Source organism: Polistes fuscatus, unplaced genomic scaffold (genome assembly GCF_010416935.1).
Source record: "Polistes fuscatus isolate 324 unplaced genomic scaffold, CU_Pfus_HIC Scaffold32, whole genome shotgun sequence".
Lineage (NCBI taxonomy): Eukaryota > Metazoa > Arthropoda > Insecta > Hymenoptera > Vespidae > Polistes > Polistes fuscatus.
In genome coordinates, this window is record NW_025113110.1 from 240,034 (window position 1) to 257,938 (window position 17,905).

The 17,905-nt window shown below is 30.6% G+C and overlaps 4 protein-coding genes across 4 annotated transcripts; 2 read left to right on the plus strand and 2 right to left on the minus strand.

Annotated features, from left to right (window-relative positions):
- Positions 1 to 377: 377 nt before the first annotated feature.
- On the minus strand, positions 378 to 5,624 carry LOC122520384 (protein lin-9 homolog). The gene is made up of 7 exons (XM_043640474.1): positions 5,510 to 5,624; positions 3,782 to 3,992; positions 1,621 to 2,087; positions 1,361 to 1,569; positions 1,159 to 1,250; positions 643 to 1,031; positions 378 to 421 (listed from the first exon to the last, which is right to left on the minus strand). Exons 1-7 carry the CDS (start codon positions 5,622 to 5,624, stop codon positions 378 to 380), a joined length of 1,527 nt encoding a protein of 508 aa, XP_043496409.1.
- A 1,638-nt stretch (positions 5,625 to 7,262) lies between these two features.
- LOC122520385 (phosphatidylinositol N-acetylglucosaminyltransferase subunit C-like) lies at positions 7,263 to 10,947 on the plus strand. Its single transcript, XM_043640475.1, is given in 4 exon segments — positions 7,263 to 7,376; positions 9,876 to 9,951; positions 10,530 to 10,724; positions 10,727 to 10,947. Coding segments are annotated over 4 exon segments (606 nt in total).
- Positions 10,948 to 11,899: 952 nt separating this feature from the next.
- Positions 11,900 to 12,078, plus strand: LOC122520386 (integrin-linked protein kinase homolog pat-4-like). Its single transcript, XM_043640476.1, has 2 exons — positions 11,900 to 11,988; positions 12,075 to 12,078. The coding sequence occupies exons 1-2, from the start codon at positions 11,900 to 11,902 to the stop codon at positions 12,076 to 12,078; spliced, it is 93 nt and encodes a 30-aa protein (XP_043496411.1).
- Positions 12,079 to 12,157: 79 nt separating this feature from the next.
- On the minus strand, positions 12,158 to 16,917 carry LOC122520387. Its single transcript, XM_043640477.1, has 6 exons — positions 16,551 to 16,917; positions 16,216 to 16,438; positions 15,374 to 16,048; positions 14,125 to 15,213; positions 12,634 to 14,023; positions 12,158 to 12,556 (listed from the first exon to the last, which is right to left on the minus strand). Exons 1-6 carry the CDS (start codon positions 16,915 to 16,917, stop codon positions 12,158 to 12,160), a joined length of 4,143 nt encoding a protein of 1,380 aa, XP_043496412.1.
- Between the last annotated feature and the right edge of the window lie 988 nt (positions 16,918 to 17,905).

The window sequence follows — 17,905 nt, forward strand, 5'->3', positions numbered from 1 at the left end:
CAATAATTAAAATAATGCAAAAATCATAATTATCAACGGAAAACTGCATAGTTTAACATGTAAAACACAACAAACCAACAAATTTAATTTTTATATTATATTATTATATTTTGTTAAAATATAATTTAGAATATAACATTTTAATTAAATTTAAGTTTTATGCAATTACAAAAATATATTACGATTAACTTTGTTAAATTATTGTAAGCAAAACTATCGCAGAATGTTACAATTTTTATAGTACAGTTTTTCGCCAACTAAAAACCTATCAACGACACGCAAATAAATTACGGATCGGAATAAAAAAAAGTAATGAAAATAAGTCACAATAAAGAAAAATTGTCCATTACAGCGTGTGAGGAATATACACCCCAGGATTAAATGAGGGCATTAGCAATAATATTAAGATGTCCATAATTGACTGCATAATTAATTTTTTATTTTACAATGATAATACTAAATACATTGAACGGAAAGTTCAGCGTAGGGCGTATACGCCTCACGTGGCAAGGAACGTGTTAATGTAATTTAATTTCTGACAAAAATAAATTTTAAAATTCCATTGGTGGATTATGTTTCGCAAGTTCAGTACGAATGTGACGCATATGAACTTCAACGCGATTTCAAAAAGTTCTCGATTACAAGGTAATAATTTGTTCTTTATTTGTTCTGTAGTCGCTTCTAATAAATCTAAATCGAACGCGTTTTTATCGGAATTCGAAATAGTACGAATGACAATCAGAAGTGCTGTTAAATTTTTTATCAATTCAAGAATATTATCACTGATGATTGTCTGATGGCCAGATAAATATTGTTCAATGATATCAAGTGCTTCACTGTGACAACGTTCACGAATATGACTCGGAATCAACATCGATATAAAACTTTGTTTTGGTATTGTTTCAATACAAAGCGCACGAATTTGCAGTAAATAATTTTGTAAATCACGATTTAACTTCTCCAATTTTATCATAACGGATGCGTATTTTCGTTCGTAATCATCAGATAAACCTCCACCGTATGAATTATATCTAAAAAATATCATTTAGATTTAATAAACTAATAAAATTTTGTTGAATATATAATAAATTATTTTAAAAATTACACTAATAATTTTGTATTTTGTGAAATGTGTATATAATTTTTAAAAAAAATTACCTTTCAGCTATACTATTTAATTCTTTTAAACGCCGAATTTTCAACTTTTTTTCACCCAAAAGCTTTGTAACCAATACAATTAATTCAAGTAGCTTAATAGGATATCCATTCAATAATCGATTTTCTACTGCCTTTGATTTAGATTGACCAGTTTTACGTGTACTCTCGTTTGTTAAACGACTATTGTTACCAGATACATTACCGACTTTTTACCTCCTTTCTTATTACCCCGGAGCACTATAGTTTCTGGAGGATCATTACTTAACACCTCATAATCATAACAAGAATGTGATCCAATGCCTTGTCTATCGAATGTAATACGATACATATTATTCGATGTATCGTAACCATCTACTGTTCCTGTAAATAAGCCATCTTGTGGTCTACGTAGACGAGCAGTTACTCTTGTTCCTTTAAAAATATTACATTTAACATATTAAAAATAAAAATCTTCTATATTACCAATGGTTAACTGTGTTGGAATTTCGGCCGGTAAATCTTTATATGATATTGAGTCTAGATGTCGGCATTGTTGCAAAGCACGAATTTTATTTCGGCGTCGTTCTAAATCTTCCCGTTCTTCTTGAAAAAAAGAATCGGAACAGCGTCTCGGTTTGCCTAACATTCGTCTAATAATTGTCCACTGAACTCGTGTCATTTTACGACAATTAAAACCTGGAAATGTTTCCTTTAAGCATAACTCGAAATCATTATCTCCCGAAAATAAGCATCGATCAACGTCACTGTAAAACCATTCGTGGCATACCCATCTGTGAGCTTGTGGTAATTTTAGTAAGTTCCGAAGTTTAGGTCCTATTTTTTCTCCTATCGTTCGATTAGATACTGTACGATCTTCTTCGACTTCAATTTTCTCATTATCTAATAAAGCTGACTTCTTAATTACTTTTGTTGGTTCTGTTTTTATTCTTCTATTTGAAGTACTAAAAATACATTTAATTACATATGAATGACTTTTTTCGAAAAATCGAATTTTCTAATTTCATAATATATATATTCTATAAATAAAAATGGATGTGTGTTTGTGTATTTGTGTGTTTGTGTGTGTGTAACGGCATCACGGCTGAACCGTACATCATATCTTTACCAAATTTTGTACAGTTATCAGTGAGGTATCGGGACAGGTTTATGGCATATTTTTAAGTAGATAACCCCCTGGTATGGATTTTGTCTAAGGCATGAAATATTTAAAGTTGATTATCTCTAACTGGAGTTAATAAAAATAGTTGAAATTTAGTACAGTTGTAACTTATGGTGTATGGAATAGTATAAGTGAGATTTTTTGGTATTTAGGTGCTAACTTCCTTAGTTATATTAAATTTTAGAAAAAATATTTATTTTGAAAAAGAGATTAAAATAATGATTTTTTATCAGTTGTTTTAATGTTAAATGTTTGTTATTGCGAGCATGTTGTATTAAAAATCTTTACTAAGAGAGGGGGTTAACTGCCTAGATTTCAAATTGTAAAATTCAATTTTTTAAAACATTCAACTATTAACTCTTTACTGAAAATAAAACTCTGAGATTTATGTGAGGACAAGGGCTTAACTCCACCAGTGGTAATTTTCTGTCAATTAAAATTTTTTATTTTTTCTGTTAGTAAATGTGATTGGCAAAGAAATATACCAGAGGGTTAACTCCACCAGTGGTAATTTTCCGACAATTAAAGTGTTTTATTTTTTCTGTTTAAAAATGTGATTGGTATAGGAATATACCAGGGGGTTAACTCCACCAGTGGTAAATTAACAATTAAAATTTTTTATTTTTCTGTTAATAAATGTGATTAGTAAAAAAAAATATTAGGAGGCTAACTCCATTTATCGTATTTTGATTTTTAAAAAAATTTTAATATTCGTTTTTATTGAAAACATATATATTAAGCCTATGTTTAACCAAGGGGTTAACTCCACTAATGACGATTTTCTCATAATTTAAATTTTTCATTTTTTTTATTAATAAATGTGATTGGTAAAAATATACCAGGGGGTTAACTCCACTTATAATTTAGTTTTTAAAAACATACAAACACATCCATTTTTATTTATATTGATAAAGCTCTGAGATTTATGTGAGACCAAGGGGTTAACTCCACTTATGATGATTTTTTCATAATTTAAATATTTTATTTTTCTGTTAATAAATGTGATTGGTAAAGAATATACCAGGGGGTTAATTCCACTTATCGTAATTCAATTTTTAAAAAAATTTATGAAAATGTAATTTTGGCCATGCGAAGCAGGCCACGAGTCCGCTAGTGTATATATATATATATATATATATATTAAATATGAGCGATAAAGTTAGAAAACATTTAATTAAACACATGCATATATATATTTTACAAAAAAATGTTCACATATATATATATGTTCAATTATCAAAACTAACTGTAACTGTCAGAAATGATAGGCCACTCCAAACTATAAAATATCATTTTTTACATATATATATATATATATATATATATATATATATATAATATATATATATATATATATATAGCAAATATCAAATATCTATTATGTTGATTTCCACAATCAAAAAAAAAGAAAATCTCTCATCAATTATTTTATATTTTTAAATAAAATTGGTTTAAAAAAAGTACTTGGGTTCTTTTTGAACAGAAGTGCCTGCTATACTTTTCCGATTTTCTTTAAAATATTTCGGCGAAGTCGTAATCATTTCATCGTCATAAAATAATTTATTTTTTTTACGAATCCGAGCGGGAACACCACGACGATTAATCGGAGACATTTCTTTTGTTTTCTCCTCAACGATTTCATCCTTTATATCAAACATTTCTGACATTTTTTTATCTAAAAAAAAATTACAAACGAATAAGGCAAAAATTTAATTATAATTGTTTTCTTTTATGATTTGGAGGAAATTAATGATAGTAGTCGTTTAAGTACAGAAGTAGGTTACTTCTTCAGCATAAAAGCTTGAGCTCGTATACTTAAATCATTGTACAAATTTTTACCAAATTGAATTCTTCCAAATATATTCAATTACAAATATCAATTGGTTTATATTATTTCTTATAACGTTTAAATCATTTTCTCACTTATTCTAATGAACAGACTTTTCTTAATTCTGATCCGATATAAATTACCGTTTACTTCTCATTTTCTAAACTTTTCAGAATACAAAAGTATAATTGAACAGGAATTTTTCGAGAATTTAGCCTCCATCATGAATCGACATTTTGGGATAAGCTCAAAACGTCAAAATTCAAAAAATGCTTTAGACTCAAAAAAAAACTTCCTAAAATTTCTTATAAAAATTAAGATTATATATTATGTACTAAACTCATTCATGTTTACATAGACAACTAGGCATCTATAACCTTATTGTATTTTTTAAAAAGATTTATAAACTCTAAAATGCATTTAGTGTGTTATAAATGTATAGCGAATTTTTTCGTCAATTATAACATTAAATTTCAAAAAATATACTAATTAGAGCCCTAATAATTCAAAAATTACGTTATTTACCCCTCTAAATTAATACTTTTTTTCATATAATTTTCTTTTAAAGCGTTTTAATTCTTAATATTATTAAAACGATTTTTTTACATTACGATTATATCAGTGTACATCTTTCTATCGTTTAAGTTACAATTTAGCCGTTTATGTCTAATACGTGCATAAATGCTTACATTTTTTATAATAGTTTTTAGTTTTTTTTCCCTGTAATATCCAGAGGCCCGTTTACTATTAATTCACCGAGTATTTCATCCGTTATCATTTGAAACAATTAAATGATAATGAAATAGATGGCCACACATACTAAATTTAATTCCCCCCTAAACAACAAAAACACTAACGTAAATAAGGCATAAAAAAGAGGAAATTAAGGTGGAAACTTCACTTTAAAAAAGGTAGTGGAACTTTCATAAAAACAGAGAAAACTTTTTAAAAAACACCACAAGAAAGAAAGTTTTAAAAAAAAGTTGCGTTGCATTCAACGTTCTCTGGTTTGCTATATTGTGGGTATAATTTTATTAATCTAACTATTTATAACAATTTAATTGGGAAATAAATTTATTGGTTATTAATTCGTCTATAGAAAAACTTTATTTCTCAAAAGTATTAATTATTTCCTAAGAAACCAACTCGAGACATTACATCCCTTTAATATTAGAATGAGCAATTTAGATATTGTTGCGACGCAAAATTAAACAAATTCAACGGATTTTCATGTAATTAACACGACTTAATATTGAAACGATTTTCAATTTAATAATGACTCAGATAAATATTAATATTCAGTTTTACACTAAAATAATCATTAAAGTGCAATTGAAGTTTCAAAAAATTCAAATTAAACTTACCAAGATTTTTAACATCAAATTTATCTTCATCCGATTCCTGCGAAGTTTCTGCTGATAGATTTTTCGCATTACGCTTAGATTCCTCTCTATAATAAGACTTACGACGTGTTTTCATTATTCAATATTACACACGTATATAATCTATGTACTTTTTATTTGTAAAAACTTTCATTAGAAGAGCGTGTTACATTCACTGAATAATGTTCTGTATAAATCTACCATTGTTTTCGGTTATAACGGTTTTATAAATCATTTTATTAGGAGTTTTTTTTGGTATTATTGCTCTTGTAAGTTTTAACAATTTAAAAAATTTTGAGTTTTTTAGAATTTTAAATGTGAAAATTAATAAGAAATGTTTTTAAAATGCTTTATTGCATAATTCCTAAAATTTTTTTAAAAAAAACAAAAAGGAAAAACATTTTTGGAAAAGGAATAAAATTTTAGTACTACTAACGACATCTGTTAGGGAAATTTTTTTGTACTTTAATGTTTTAAAAAAATTCGTATGAAATAAATTAAAACACATAGAGCACATGCTCCAATATTTTAAATTGAATTTTTTTAAAACTAAAAAGGCTTTTAATGTGTCAATTTTTGCATTAATTACGAACTAATAGTAAGTTAGCGATCATTGTTTGATATTTCATCTGTTACAATCTTATTTTAAGCTGTAAAAATATAAGTTTTAAAAGCTTAAAAATTTTACGTTAAATTAAAATTTTTAAAGTAAAAATTAATAAAAAAAGTTTTTAAAATGCTTTTTTGCTTTATTCCTAAAATATTAAAAAGAAACAAGAAGGAAAATCACTTTTTTTAAAATAAAATTTTAATACTACTCCTGCCATCTGTTGAAGGAATTTTTTGCAATAATATTTTTAAAAAATTTATGTGAAATAAATTAAAACATATAGAGCACATGCTCCAATATTTAGCTGAATTTTTTTAAAATTAAAAAAGGCTTTTAATTGTTAATTTCTGCATTAATTGCGAACTAATAGTAAGTTATCGATCATGTTTGATATTTTATCTGTTACATTCTTATTTAAGCTGTAAAAATTTTTAATTTTAATCAATATACACAAATTGGGTAAATTAAAGTTTTTAAATCTGGAAATGGGTTAAAAATAATGGAAATTACATAATTTTGTGGATTTTGTATCAACTGAGTTTAATTTTAATGTTTTTAGGCTGTTTGAAACAAATTAAATAAAATTTAAGATGGCGGGAAATTCAAATTTTGTTTATAAGTTGAATAAATGATTTGTTAGTTTTTTTACTAATTTTTCAAATGTTTAAAGTGAACTTAATTATTTATGCTTTAACTCTAATTTTACTTAATTTAACAAATATGTGAATTGAAGTTTGTTTGGCTTTTCTTAAGTATAAGCCCGCCACCCGTTTTTAAGCAATATTTAGCAAAAATATTAAGCTGAAGGTTTCCGAAGAAAGAGGTAATTGCTTAGAAGCAAAAGCAAACGTGAAAAAAATCTAAAATTATCTAAAATGATTTCAGAAAATCACAAGACAGGTATAATTTTTGTTAAATACTTATTAAAGTTTTTAGAATTATTTCTTTTATATGACAAAAATGTATAAACTAAAAATATGAAATTAGTTTTGAACTGCAATCTGAATATATTTAACGATCGTTTATTAAGATAAATAATTATAATAATCCGCATGCTACATATTTAAAAAAAAATTGTTTTACGGCGATTTTTGTATGTGAATGATTGTAAAAATATGTGACAAAATGCGAATAAATAATAGATTAAAGAAATCGCAATGGAAGAAGAATTTGTACGAAAATTCGAACTATGCCGATAATTATACAGATAAAAATTTTCTTAATGGCCTAAAAACAAATTTAAATAATCGAAATATTTGTTATTTAGAGGCAATTAATGCTAGTTTATTAGGTAATTTAGTTACTTTTTTAACTTTGATTTTCATTAGAATTTGTTTGCTTATTTGTCATAATTTTAGTCCAGTCGAGTTAGACTTTGACCCAATTTTTGGCACAGTCTGGGTTTTTTGACCATTCGAATACTTACCAAAAAAGACCTTAAAACTGAGTTTGCGCATTTGCAGCAGTTTCCGATCTGCCGCATCTTGGTAAACGTTTTTGTTTATATTTTGATGAATTTCTCGTGATCTATAGATCGTAGAAAAACGAGACCAGTCTGAATCGATTGCTGAGCATTTTTCCTATAGGGTTGTAAACTTTTTTTTGTTTTTAAATTTGTTGGAAAAAAGTTATAAGCGAGCAAAGTTGGGAGAAATAATTTTCGAAAATTTTTTTTTGAGTTTTTTGGTTTATTTTTGTAAGAAGAGTCTGGATTGCAAAGTTTTTGAAACAAATGTTGTAGGCAAAGACCAGACGAGCATTTTTGTACAAAAACTACTACAATCGGTTTATTTCTCGCTTGTCAATCCACGCGCAAACTAGTGCGTGTAATCTGCACTTTTATCATTTTTCGTTAATATTACGTAAGTCACTGTTGATTAGGACTATTATACTCAGAGGCACCAATTTTAAACATTTTTCGATATTTTTAAAGTAAATTTTTCTTTTTCTTTGATTTCCTTGAACAGTACTTTTGATTTTTTTTGGTGTATTTATAACAATTGGACAATATGATTTGAAAGGAAAAATAATAATAAAATTTCGTGTTGAAATTGAAGTTTCTTTAACCAACAATTTTTGTTGGTCGTGTATGTGAACTATTTTCAGCGTTTTTACACGTTGAAATCGAGAAATTTGAAACATACGTTTTTATATGCATACAATTGTTTCTAATCTGTTTATCATAAATTTTATATCAAAAAATGAAGAAGTGCTTTATTTATAATTTATCTTTGGATTCAGGTCCTTGTACTACAGTTAGGAAAAGAGTATTGATGACACTGATATAGATCATTCGCCCAATCTGGAGTTGAAGCTAAAACGGACCTTGCTCGTCTTCCCCCCACATCTGCAGCAGCTCGTCAACATACGTTTCGGACTTTCCACCAGGTACAGAAATGGCTGGGAGATGACAACAATCCGTTATATTTAAGCTGGGAAAAAACATCGCGAGGGTTAGAGCCAATTGCCAGTGAAAAGGAACCCGTACCTGAAGTTTATTGCACATGATTTTATGCGGATGTACCAAAACCTGCGGTGGAGCATGTGGTTGCAGAAAATCCGGATTGAAATGTTCGATTTTGTGCAAGTTTTGTTGTGGCGAGACTTGCACTAACAAAACCGCGTCTGGTGAAATTACCGAAGATGATGATGAAGACGAAGATTAAATTATGATATATCAACAATATTACAAATATCTGGGCTGACAAGTACAACGAATAAGCGGACAAAAAATACAAATGAAGGAGCAAATAATGGAGATAAAACCACCGAAGAACGATAGGGAGACATGATAATTTTTTGTTAACAAAATATAGAAAAAATGTTTAAAATTGTTAAAAAATGTTTAAAATAATCATAATCAACAGTAACTTACGTATATTAACGAAAATGATAGAAGTGCAGATTACACGCACTAGTTTGCGCGTGGATTGACAAGCGAGAAATAAACCGATTGTAGTAGTTTTGTACAAAAATGCTCGTCTGGTCTTTGCCTACAACATTTGTTTCAAAACTTTGCAATCCAGACTCTTCTTAACAAAAATAAACCAAAAACTCAAAAAAAAATTTCGAAAATCATTTCTTCCAACTTTGCTCGCTTATAACTTTTTTCCAACAAATTTAAAAACAAAAAAAAGTTTACAACCCTATAGGAAAAATGCTCAGCAATCGATTCAGACTGGTCTCGTTTTTCTACGATCTATAGATCACGAGCAATTCATCAAAATAAACAAAAACGTTTACCAAGATGGCGGCAGATCGGAAACTGCTGCAAATGCGCAAACTCAGTTTTAAGGTCTTTTTTGGTAAGTATTCGAATGGTCAAAAAAACCCAGACTGTGCCAAAAATTTTGGGTCGCCTATATAAAAATTTCTAACTCGACTGGACTAGAATGACTATGATTAAAATTAAGTGACATCGATTTATTGATATATCGAAATATTTATTAAAATTAAGTTAGCTTCAAAAATGACATTTTTTTTAAATATTAAAATTCAATAAATTAGGCTATAATTTAAGTTAATGTTTTTTATTTAAAAAAAGTTTACAGGAAATTTGCTCAACGATTTTGATTGGAATCATATTTATCATATGTATAACCTAAATTTGAATGCAAAGCATGCTTTAGTTATAACATCTTTCTTAATATTAATCTCGTATGGATTTTATGAGATTTATTGCTGTCAAACTTATAAAATTTCCACCGTTTTCGATAATATTAAAACTGTATTTGTATCATTGTTTTTGGATACATATTTTCGCCACTGTTTTATACTTTAACTGATAGTGTTAGCTCCGATAGTATTTTTAATGGTTTTTTTTTTAAGAAAATATTTCTAAAGTTTAATTTGTTTTTTCATCAAGAAACTGTATAATTATAGACTTAATTTGGAAATATTTCTTTTTAATACAATACAGGACATACTTTAAACGAATGGATTTACTCTACATTTTCTTGTATTTTAAGTGGTGTGCACTATTCAAAGAACATTAAACATGCCAAATATTAATAGTTTAATTATTTTCATTATTTAATTGATAGGCTATAGCTTTTAAAATTATAAATTTTTAAAGGTTGAGTTTGATTCCTTTGCTTTGCAAATAATATAAACTTTATTGATTACTAGATGCCATTTAGCTGTTTTGACATCAATGCAAAAAAGATATATAAACATTGTGGATTATATCTAATGATAACTGTATTTGATGATTAAAAATTAGTAATCGATCGGTCGGAGAACCGTTTTTAATACTTTTAAAACAAGTTATATTTCTCCAAAACACAGTGTTATCAATCATAAAATAAATTGTGCATCTTAACTCTTTTAATATTAAAAGTATTGTCTTGTTACATTTTTGATTTCTTGTTTATTAATAATTTACTATTTTAGCTTCTACATTATTGATGTTGATCCATTTGATATTCTTCGATTATGGTGCATCAGTACCAATTGTTTCTAATTCTTTATCGACTTTTGCCTCAATATTCGCATCGATTTGTTTAGCTTCCAGACTACAAACCGATTTTGACGCCTTCGTTCTTTTAACAATATCGATTACGATTTTCGTTTTGTTTCCAATATTTCGAAAAAATTTCCTCATCAATTTATACTAACCTTGATTTTGCTAAGTGTTACTTTTTATTTTTTATGGTTTATTTCAAAGAAAATCATTATTATTTTTACTTTATTGATTTTTTTCACGAATATTTTTTGTCCAATTTATTATTGTAAGTGTCAAAAGTTTAAAGAAAATGTATATGGACCATGGGATCAAGCTGTTGTTACACAAACAAATGTATTTTTGTAAATGTTAACAAATACATTTTTTTTATATATACTAAATTGTACTTTTATAATATTAACCTGCCAAAATAATAGATTTAATCGATTAATACCTATTTGTAAATTACTATCGCTTACATGAATTGAATCAAGCAAAAGCTGAATTAAACATCTACAAATAATTTTAATTGAGACAACACCTGCAGAAGATTTAGTGTATTTTAGTAAGGAATCATTACGTTTTTCTAATTATATGAATTATTATCGTGATGCATCGTAGACGAAAAATAAGAATGTGGAACTGATTTATACTTTTTCGATATTGACTCAATTTTTATTACACCAATGTTAGAAATGAACTGCTATGATAATTCATGATATTAATAATTACGAATACAACCATTCAATTGTTTTTTAAGAAAAGAAATACTTTATATTATAGTGTAACTTACATTTAATTGTATTTGTTATCACTATGCCAATTCTAAGAAAAAAATATGAAACATGTAAAAGAGTTTTATTTCATGAAAAGTGCTAAAATATAAGACACATTATTAAAATGTCATTAAGAAAAGTTGATATAGTAAAATAAAATTTAAATAATTTTAAAATATAATTAAAATTTAGATTTTATTTAAAAATTTAATTTTTAATCGAAATATAATTTCATCAACTATGTTTCGAATTCCAAAAATAATTACCGGCATAAAATCAGTTGTTATTTTAACACAACTTTTTTTTAGTATTTTTCAAATCGTAAAAAGTACTGCATATTTCTTATTTAATTTTTTATTAATATATTGTTTCCTTCTATTAAGATTTATAATAAAAATTACAAAAATTCTATAATTATAAACATAATAATTTTATGCGCTTTCCTAAAAAATATTTAAGCCAACTGGGCGAATTTTTTTAATTGATTTAAGTTAAAATGAATTAATAAGTGCCTTAAACAAGTGTAGAAGTGCCTTTTTACAATGGAAGACATATTTCAGTGGTGCCGAGAAAACAATGTGATGCAAGTTCGTCTTTGGTTGGACGATATCGAACATGATATGAATTTAGGGTTAATTTCATTTTTGTATTTTGGATCAAAATTTGCTATTTTTATCACAATAATTTTTAGAAAAATAATTTGTTTTCTTTATAGAGATGACCATGGTTTTAGTCCTTTACATTGGGCCGCCAAAGAAGGAGCAACGAAAATTGTTGAAATATTATTTTATATTATTATTTTAATCATAATCTTCAATACTATCAGACACCTCTCCTAGCGGTCTTGAGTTTAGAATCGCCTTAATCTCGATAATAACAGTATTAAATTCCTCGTAAGTTAAGGGATGATTTTTCATTAAGTGAAAAAGATGACGTTTAACTGATTTTACGGAGCTTTCCCATATTCCTCCTAGATGAGGAGAGTATGCAGGAATGAAACTCCATTCCATAAGATTTCCGAGTAAAAAATTCCTTACGTCTTCGGATATACTCAACCCGCAGAAATGTTCTTTAGTTTCTTTTAAAATTCTAGCGCATCCTCTAAAGTTGCGACCATTGTCGCTATAAAGCTTCGTACAAGCTCCTCGTCTTGACACGAACCGTTTGAGTGCCATAATCAAAGACTCAGATGTCAACTCCTGGACCATTTCTAAATGTAATGCTTTCGTATTTAAACAGATTATAATAGCTAAATATCCCTTAGTAGTCAAATTACCCGTCCACGATAAGGTCTTAATTTAAAAGGACCAGCAAAATCAATCCCAGAATGACCAAACGGTTTGGTCATTTCGAATTTATAAGATGGTATATGTCCCATCTCTGGTGAATACGTTTTACCAACTCTCTTACGACATTCGATACATTTACTTATAACCGACTTAACGCATAAGCGTACCCCAGGGATCCAGAAATTTTGCCTTATCAAAGTCAAAGTTAATCTCAACCCAGAATGATAATACTTTAAATGAACGTAATTTACTAATAAACGTGAAAAATGATCCCGCTCCAAAACTATAGGATTCTTAAGACTATGACCCACTTTGGCGTTGAGCAAACGACCCGATATTCTCAGTATGCCATCAGAATCTAAAAATGGACAGCATCTAACAATTTTACTAGATTTTTTTATCGATTTATTAGTCTGTAAACAGTGAATCTCCTCCTGAAACCGCTCGATTTGGAGTCTCCTGATCAATAACAGGAAGGCAGAGCCGACCTCAGGCACTGTTAACGAACCATCTATTCTACTATCTGGATATCGAGCATTGTTCAAGAAACGAGTAACGTAGCAAAAGGCATATCTCAGCCGTTGCAAATCCGAAAAACGATTTACGAATTCAGACCAAAATTCCTCTTTTGAAGCAAGGTATCCAACCACTACCCTTTTTATCTCCTCCTTAGTATCACTCGCAGATAGATCCAGAGGAAAATCCTTATTTTGGTATAACCATCGAGGTCCTAACCACCAAAATTTTGAATCCACTACACCCGAGATCGTAGCTCCTCGGGTCGCGATATCAGCAGGATTCTCTAACGATCGAACATATCTCCACGAAGCTTGAGGTAATATTTCATGAATATTACTGCAACGATTGCTGACGAAAGTTTTCCATCTCGATGGATGTGATCGCAGCCATGAAAGAACTATCCGGGAATCTGACCAACAAAACACTCTAGGGAGAAAACCTTGATACACTTTAACTATCTCCCGAAGTAGTTTTGCCAATAGATGAGCCCCGCAAAGCTCCAGACGAGGCATAGTTATGGTTTTGATAGGAGCTAATCTAGTCTTGGAACAAAGTAATCGCACCATATACGTTCCTCTCGCCGTCTTACCCCTGCAATAAACCACCGCAGCGTAAGCCTTGTTCGATGCGTCACAGAAGCCATGGAGTTCCAACTCATTGCCGAAACCCACATATCTTTCAATTCTTAAAGATCTAAGAAGCCCTATGTCATTAAATATTTCACAACATTTTCGAATTACAGGGTCAGGCAACGGATCGTCCCAACCCAGTTTCATTATCCATGTTTCTTGGAATAACACTTTTAGATTAAGAGTAATCGGCGAAAGCAAGCCCAGAGGGTCAAAAATCCTTGAAGAACTAGATAATAAATGTCTCTTGGTTTTGATAAGACACGGAACTTGATATTCGAAAGAGAAACAATCCTCCTTCGGAAGCCAAACAACACCAAGCGTTTTTACTCCCACTGACCGATCAAACACCGCCACAAATCCTCATTCGAACTATAATCTGAAATATTTTTAAAAATAGCCTCGTTGTTGGAGGCCCACTTTCCCAAAATCATCCCAGCTGTGGATAAGATATCGATAAGTTCCTTTTGTTTTCGTAACAATTGGGGTAAATCATCGTCCCCTACGAAGAAATCATCCATGTACCTTTGTGAAATTATTTCCGCTCCGATCGGAAATCTTTCCCTCTCATCATCCGCTAACTGCTGAAGAGTGCGCAGGGCCAAGAAAGGAGAACATGTCTCCCCATCTGTCACCGTCATCAAACGCCATTCCTGGATAGAGTCTTCCGGACTCTCCCTCCATAAAAACCTCTGATAATTACGGAAAGGCTCGTTGATGAAAATCTGCCGATACATTTTACATATATCCGCAGTGAAAACGTATTTCCTTGAACGAAATTCCAACAAGATTTCAAAGATTTCTCTTTGCAAGTTCGGACCAGTTAACAAAGTGTCGTTTAACGACAATCCGTTATCCGATTTCATAGAGGCGTCGAACACTATTCGCAGCTTCGACAAATCATTAGCCTCTCTACAAACACCGTAGTGCGGTAAATAGAACCGTTCCGAGACATTAATAGATTGATAATTATCTGACATTCTCTCCATAAACCCAGATCGCTTAAAGAAATCCACGATTTCGAAATATTTTAATTTTAATAGAGGATTTTTCTTGAAATTTCTCTCCAATCCTCTGAACCTTCTTAACGCGAAATGATAAGACTCGCCCAGTTTAAACGACGAATCTCGAAGAGGAAGATCAACACTATATCGTCCCTCCGGCAAGCGATTAACCGATCGTAGAAACACCTCCTCACACCGAAGATCATTTGGAGACGAAACACTCTCCGATGGAGGTTCCTCCATCTTCCAGAAACGCTCAATCAAACCGTTTAGTTCATTGGATTCCTGACCAACCACAGAGCAGTTCAAATGAACGAGGCTGGAATCGATAGATTGATTACCTCCAGCTACTATGTAGCCAAAACTAGTTTCCTGAACCCATAGCTTGTCAATCTTGTGATAGTATTTTCCTTTCCTAGAATTTCAAAGAAATGATGAGATCCCAATATCATATCGATAGAAGAAGGACAATAGAAATCAGGATCTGCCAGATTGAAAGTCTCCCTAAGGAGATCAATAGATTCAAATTTTCTCAGCTCTCAGGCAGAAAATCTGTTAGAGATCGCAAAACATGCATCGTTGCCGGGATTCGAACGTCCGAGTCGTAACAGGAAGATAAAACCACAGAAGCAATACCATGCGAATATAACGGCGATGATCGACTCATTACTTGTACCGGTACCCGGCTTTTCTCACGTTTAAGATTTAATCTTCGTAAGCAATCCTCGGAAATAAAACACGCCTGCGATCCAGAGTCCAACAGAACTCGACAATGTAGTCCACCCACTCCGGGAACATTCACCTGAACCACAGCCGTTGGCAATAGATCTCTAGTCGAAACCGGTGACCCATTGAAATGCATTTTCACGAGACCAGGCGAAGATTCCTGATCATCTGGAGAATTTTTAACAGAAACAGTCGAGTCGTTACTCTTAGGTCTCAAAACCTGACCCGATTCCTCATGCAAAAGAGTATGATGTCGTAAGCTACAGCGTATACACACTCCTCGAGAGGTGCAACGCTTGGCCATATGTCCTAAGCCGAAGCAATTCAAGCATCGATTCTTATTCTTAGTCAACTTAATTCGATCGGCAACAGGCATAGTTACAAATTTTTCGCATTTAAAAATCTTATGATACTGTCCGCAAACAAAACAAGTTCCAAAAGTCGATGTCATCGATTTAATCTGCTTCCTCGCCTCTCCCGCACGAGATTCCTGAGAATCAGCCAACAGCTCCATAGCTGCCGCTCTACCATCCACGAAATCGAGCAGAAACTCCACATCAGGAGCATCTTTTTATGAATTTCTTTAGTCCATTCCTTAGCCGTGTCGACATCAATTTATTACTGACTATGTAATAATCCAGGGATCTCTTGAAGCCGCGTAATTACCCAAGTTATTCAGGGAGTTTAATACCTCTCGTAAGGTATTGCCCAGTTTTCGAATGTCGAATTGTTCTTATCAGAACAATTCAGGTCCACCAGAGATGAGATCAAAGATCTAGTAACCGTAAACGGCTTATCATACCGATGCATAAGCGTTTCCCAAGCACTCTTGTAGTTTTCATTAGTGAAATCATAGTGTTGAATCAGTGAAGCCGGTTCTCCCTCTACTAAAGACATTAAATGATTCAACTTCTCTACCTCAGAAAGACGCGTATTTTATCTACTATGTTAAGGAATAAATTCTTAAAAGGAGTCCACGTTTTAATAGAACCAGAAAATTTTGGGATTTTAGTGTAGGTAATTTACTAGTTTGGGATTGGTTATTAACCTGTTCCAACCACTGCGATTGTCTCTCAAAGAAATCATTCATCGGGCGATCCTCCAGAGTCTCATTTGGAGTCCGGTTTAATCTAGTATCTATAACACTCAAGAAGTTATCCCTAGCCTGTAAATACCGATCTTCATATTCAGAAAATTCTTTATCCGCTTGCTCCAACTGAGTCGTGGAACCCTCAAAATTACAATACTGTTCCTTCAATAACCTGAAATCAGACTCTAACTCCTCTTTAAAGTGTTTCAATGAATAGGTTGTGATGTCCGCCGCAGCCAAGGATTTGGTATATGCTTTAGTTATTTGAGCTTTGAGGAATCTAGTACTCTTTTGAGTTGCCATAGCTCTGTTGTAACCAGACTTGATAAAAGGAAGGTGCGTGATTCACAAAAAAAATAAATTGAAATAAATTGATTTACAAACAAAAAAAATTTCGAAAAAATATTACCAACAAATAATTTACAGAAGAAAAAATGACAATGAAAAAAAAATGTAAACGATAATACTGACGTTCGATTGATGTCGGACTTGATCGGAATTCACTAGTCGAACCACGATCCGCTTACAACTTTCGATTGGAACAATCAAAATTCGAATACTCGACTGGAAATGATAGCGTATACAACCAAAAGATACAATAACAAACCGTTATGTTTTTCTTCCTTTTCGATGATATCGGTCCTCGATCGATTGCAGAACACCCGACGGCACCTCGATAAGTTAGCAACGATTTATAACTTCTTCTTCACGATAAGGTTCCCGGGTTTCGGCACCAATTTATGTTATGGATCGATAAATCAACAAAAATTCAACTTTTATTCAACTTTTTATTCTCAAAAAAAAAACAAAAAAACATATAATGATTCTCAAAAAATACCACACCAATCTTGTCTGTGTTTTTTCACAACAATAATTGTTACATTTTCACGCATCCTCCTTTTTTTTCCGTTGTCCGTTACAATATCGATAATTTAGGTGCAAAAAGAACTTTTTGGTTTTTTTTGATCAGTTACGATTTGGAATAATTACCAATATGGATTTTGGTTTGAGATTACTGACTGATTCGATTCAATTACCTCTTGAAACGTGCTATGATCTTCAAATAGTTTTTCTTAATTGTTCTAAGTTTTCTCGAACTAAATTTTACTTTACACACGGTTTCATTTGCTTTTTTAATTTTTGCTCGATCCGGTAGATTCGTCGTTTAGCTAAGATCTCTTTTTTTTCCATTCGATTTTATACCATCTATAATTACAATTATAGTTTTTAAATTCTGAAATAAATTTTTTTTTTTAATGAAAAAGAGCTAGATTCAAAATGTGATTTAACT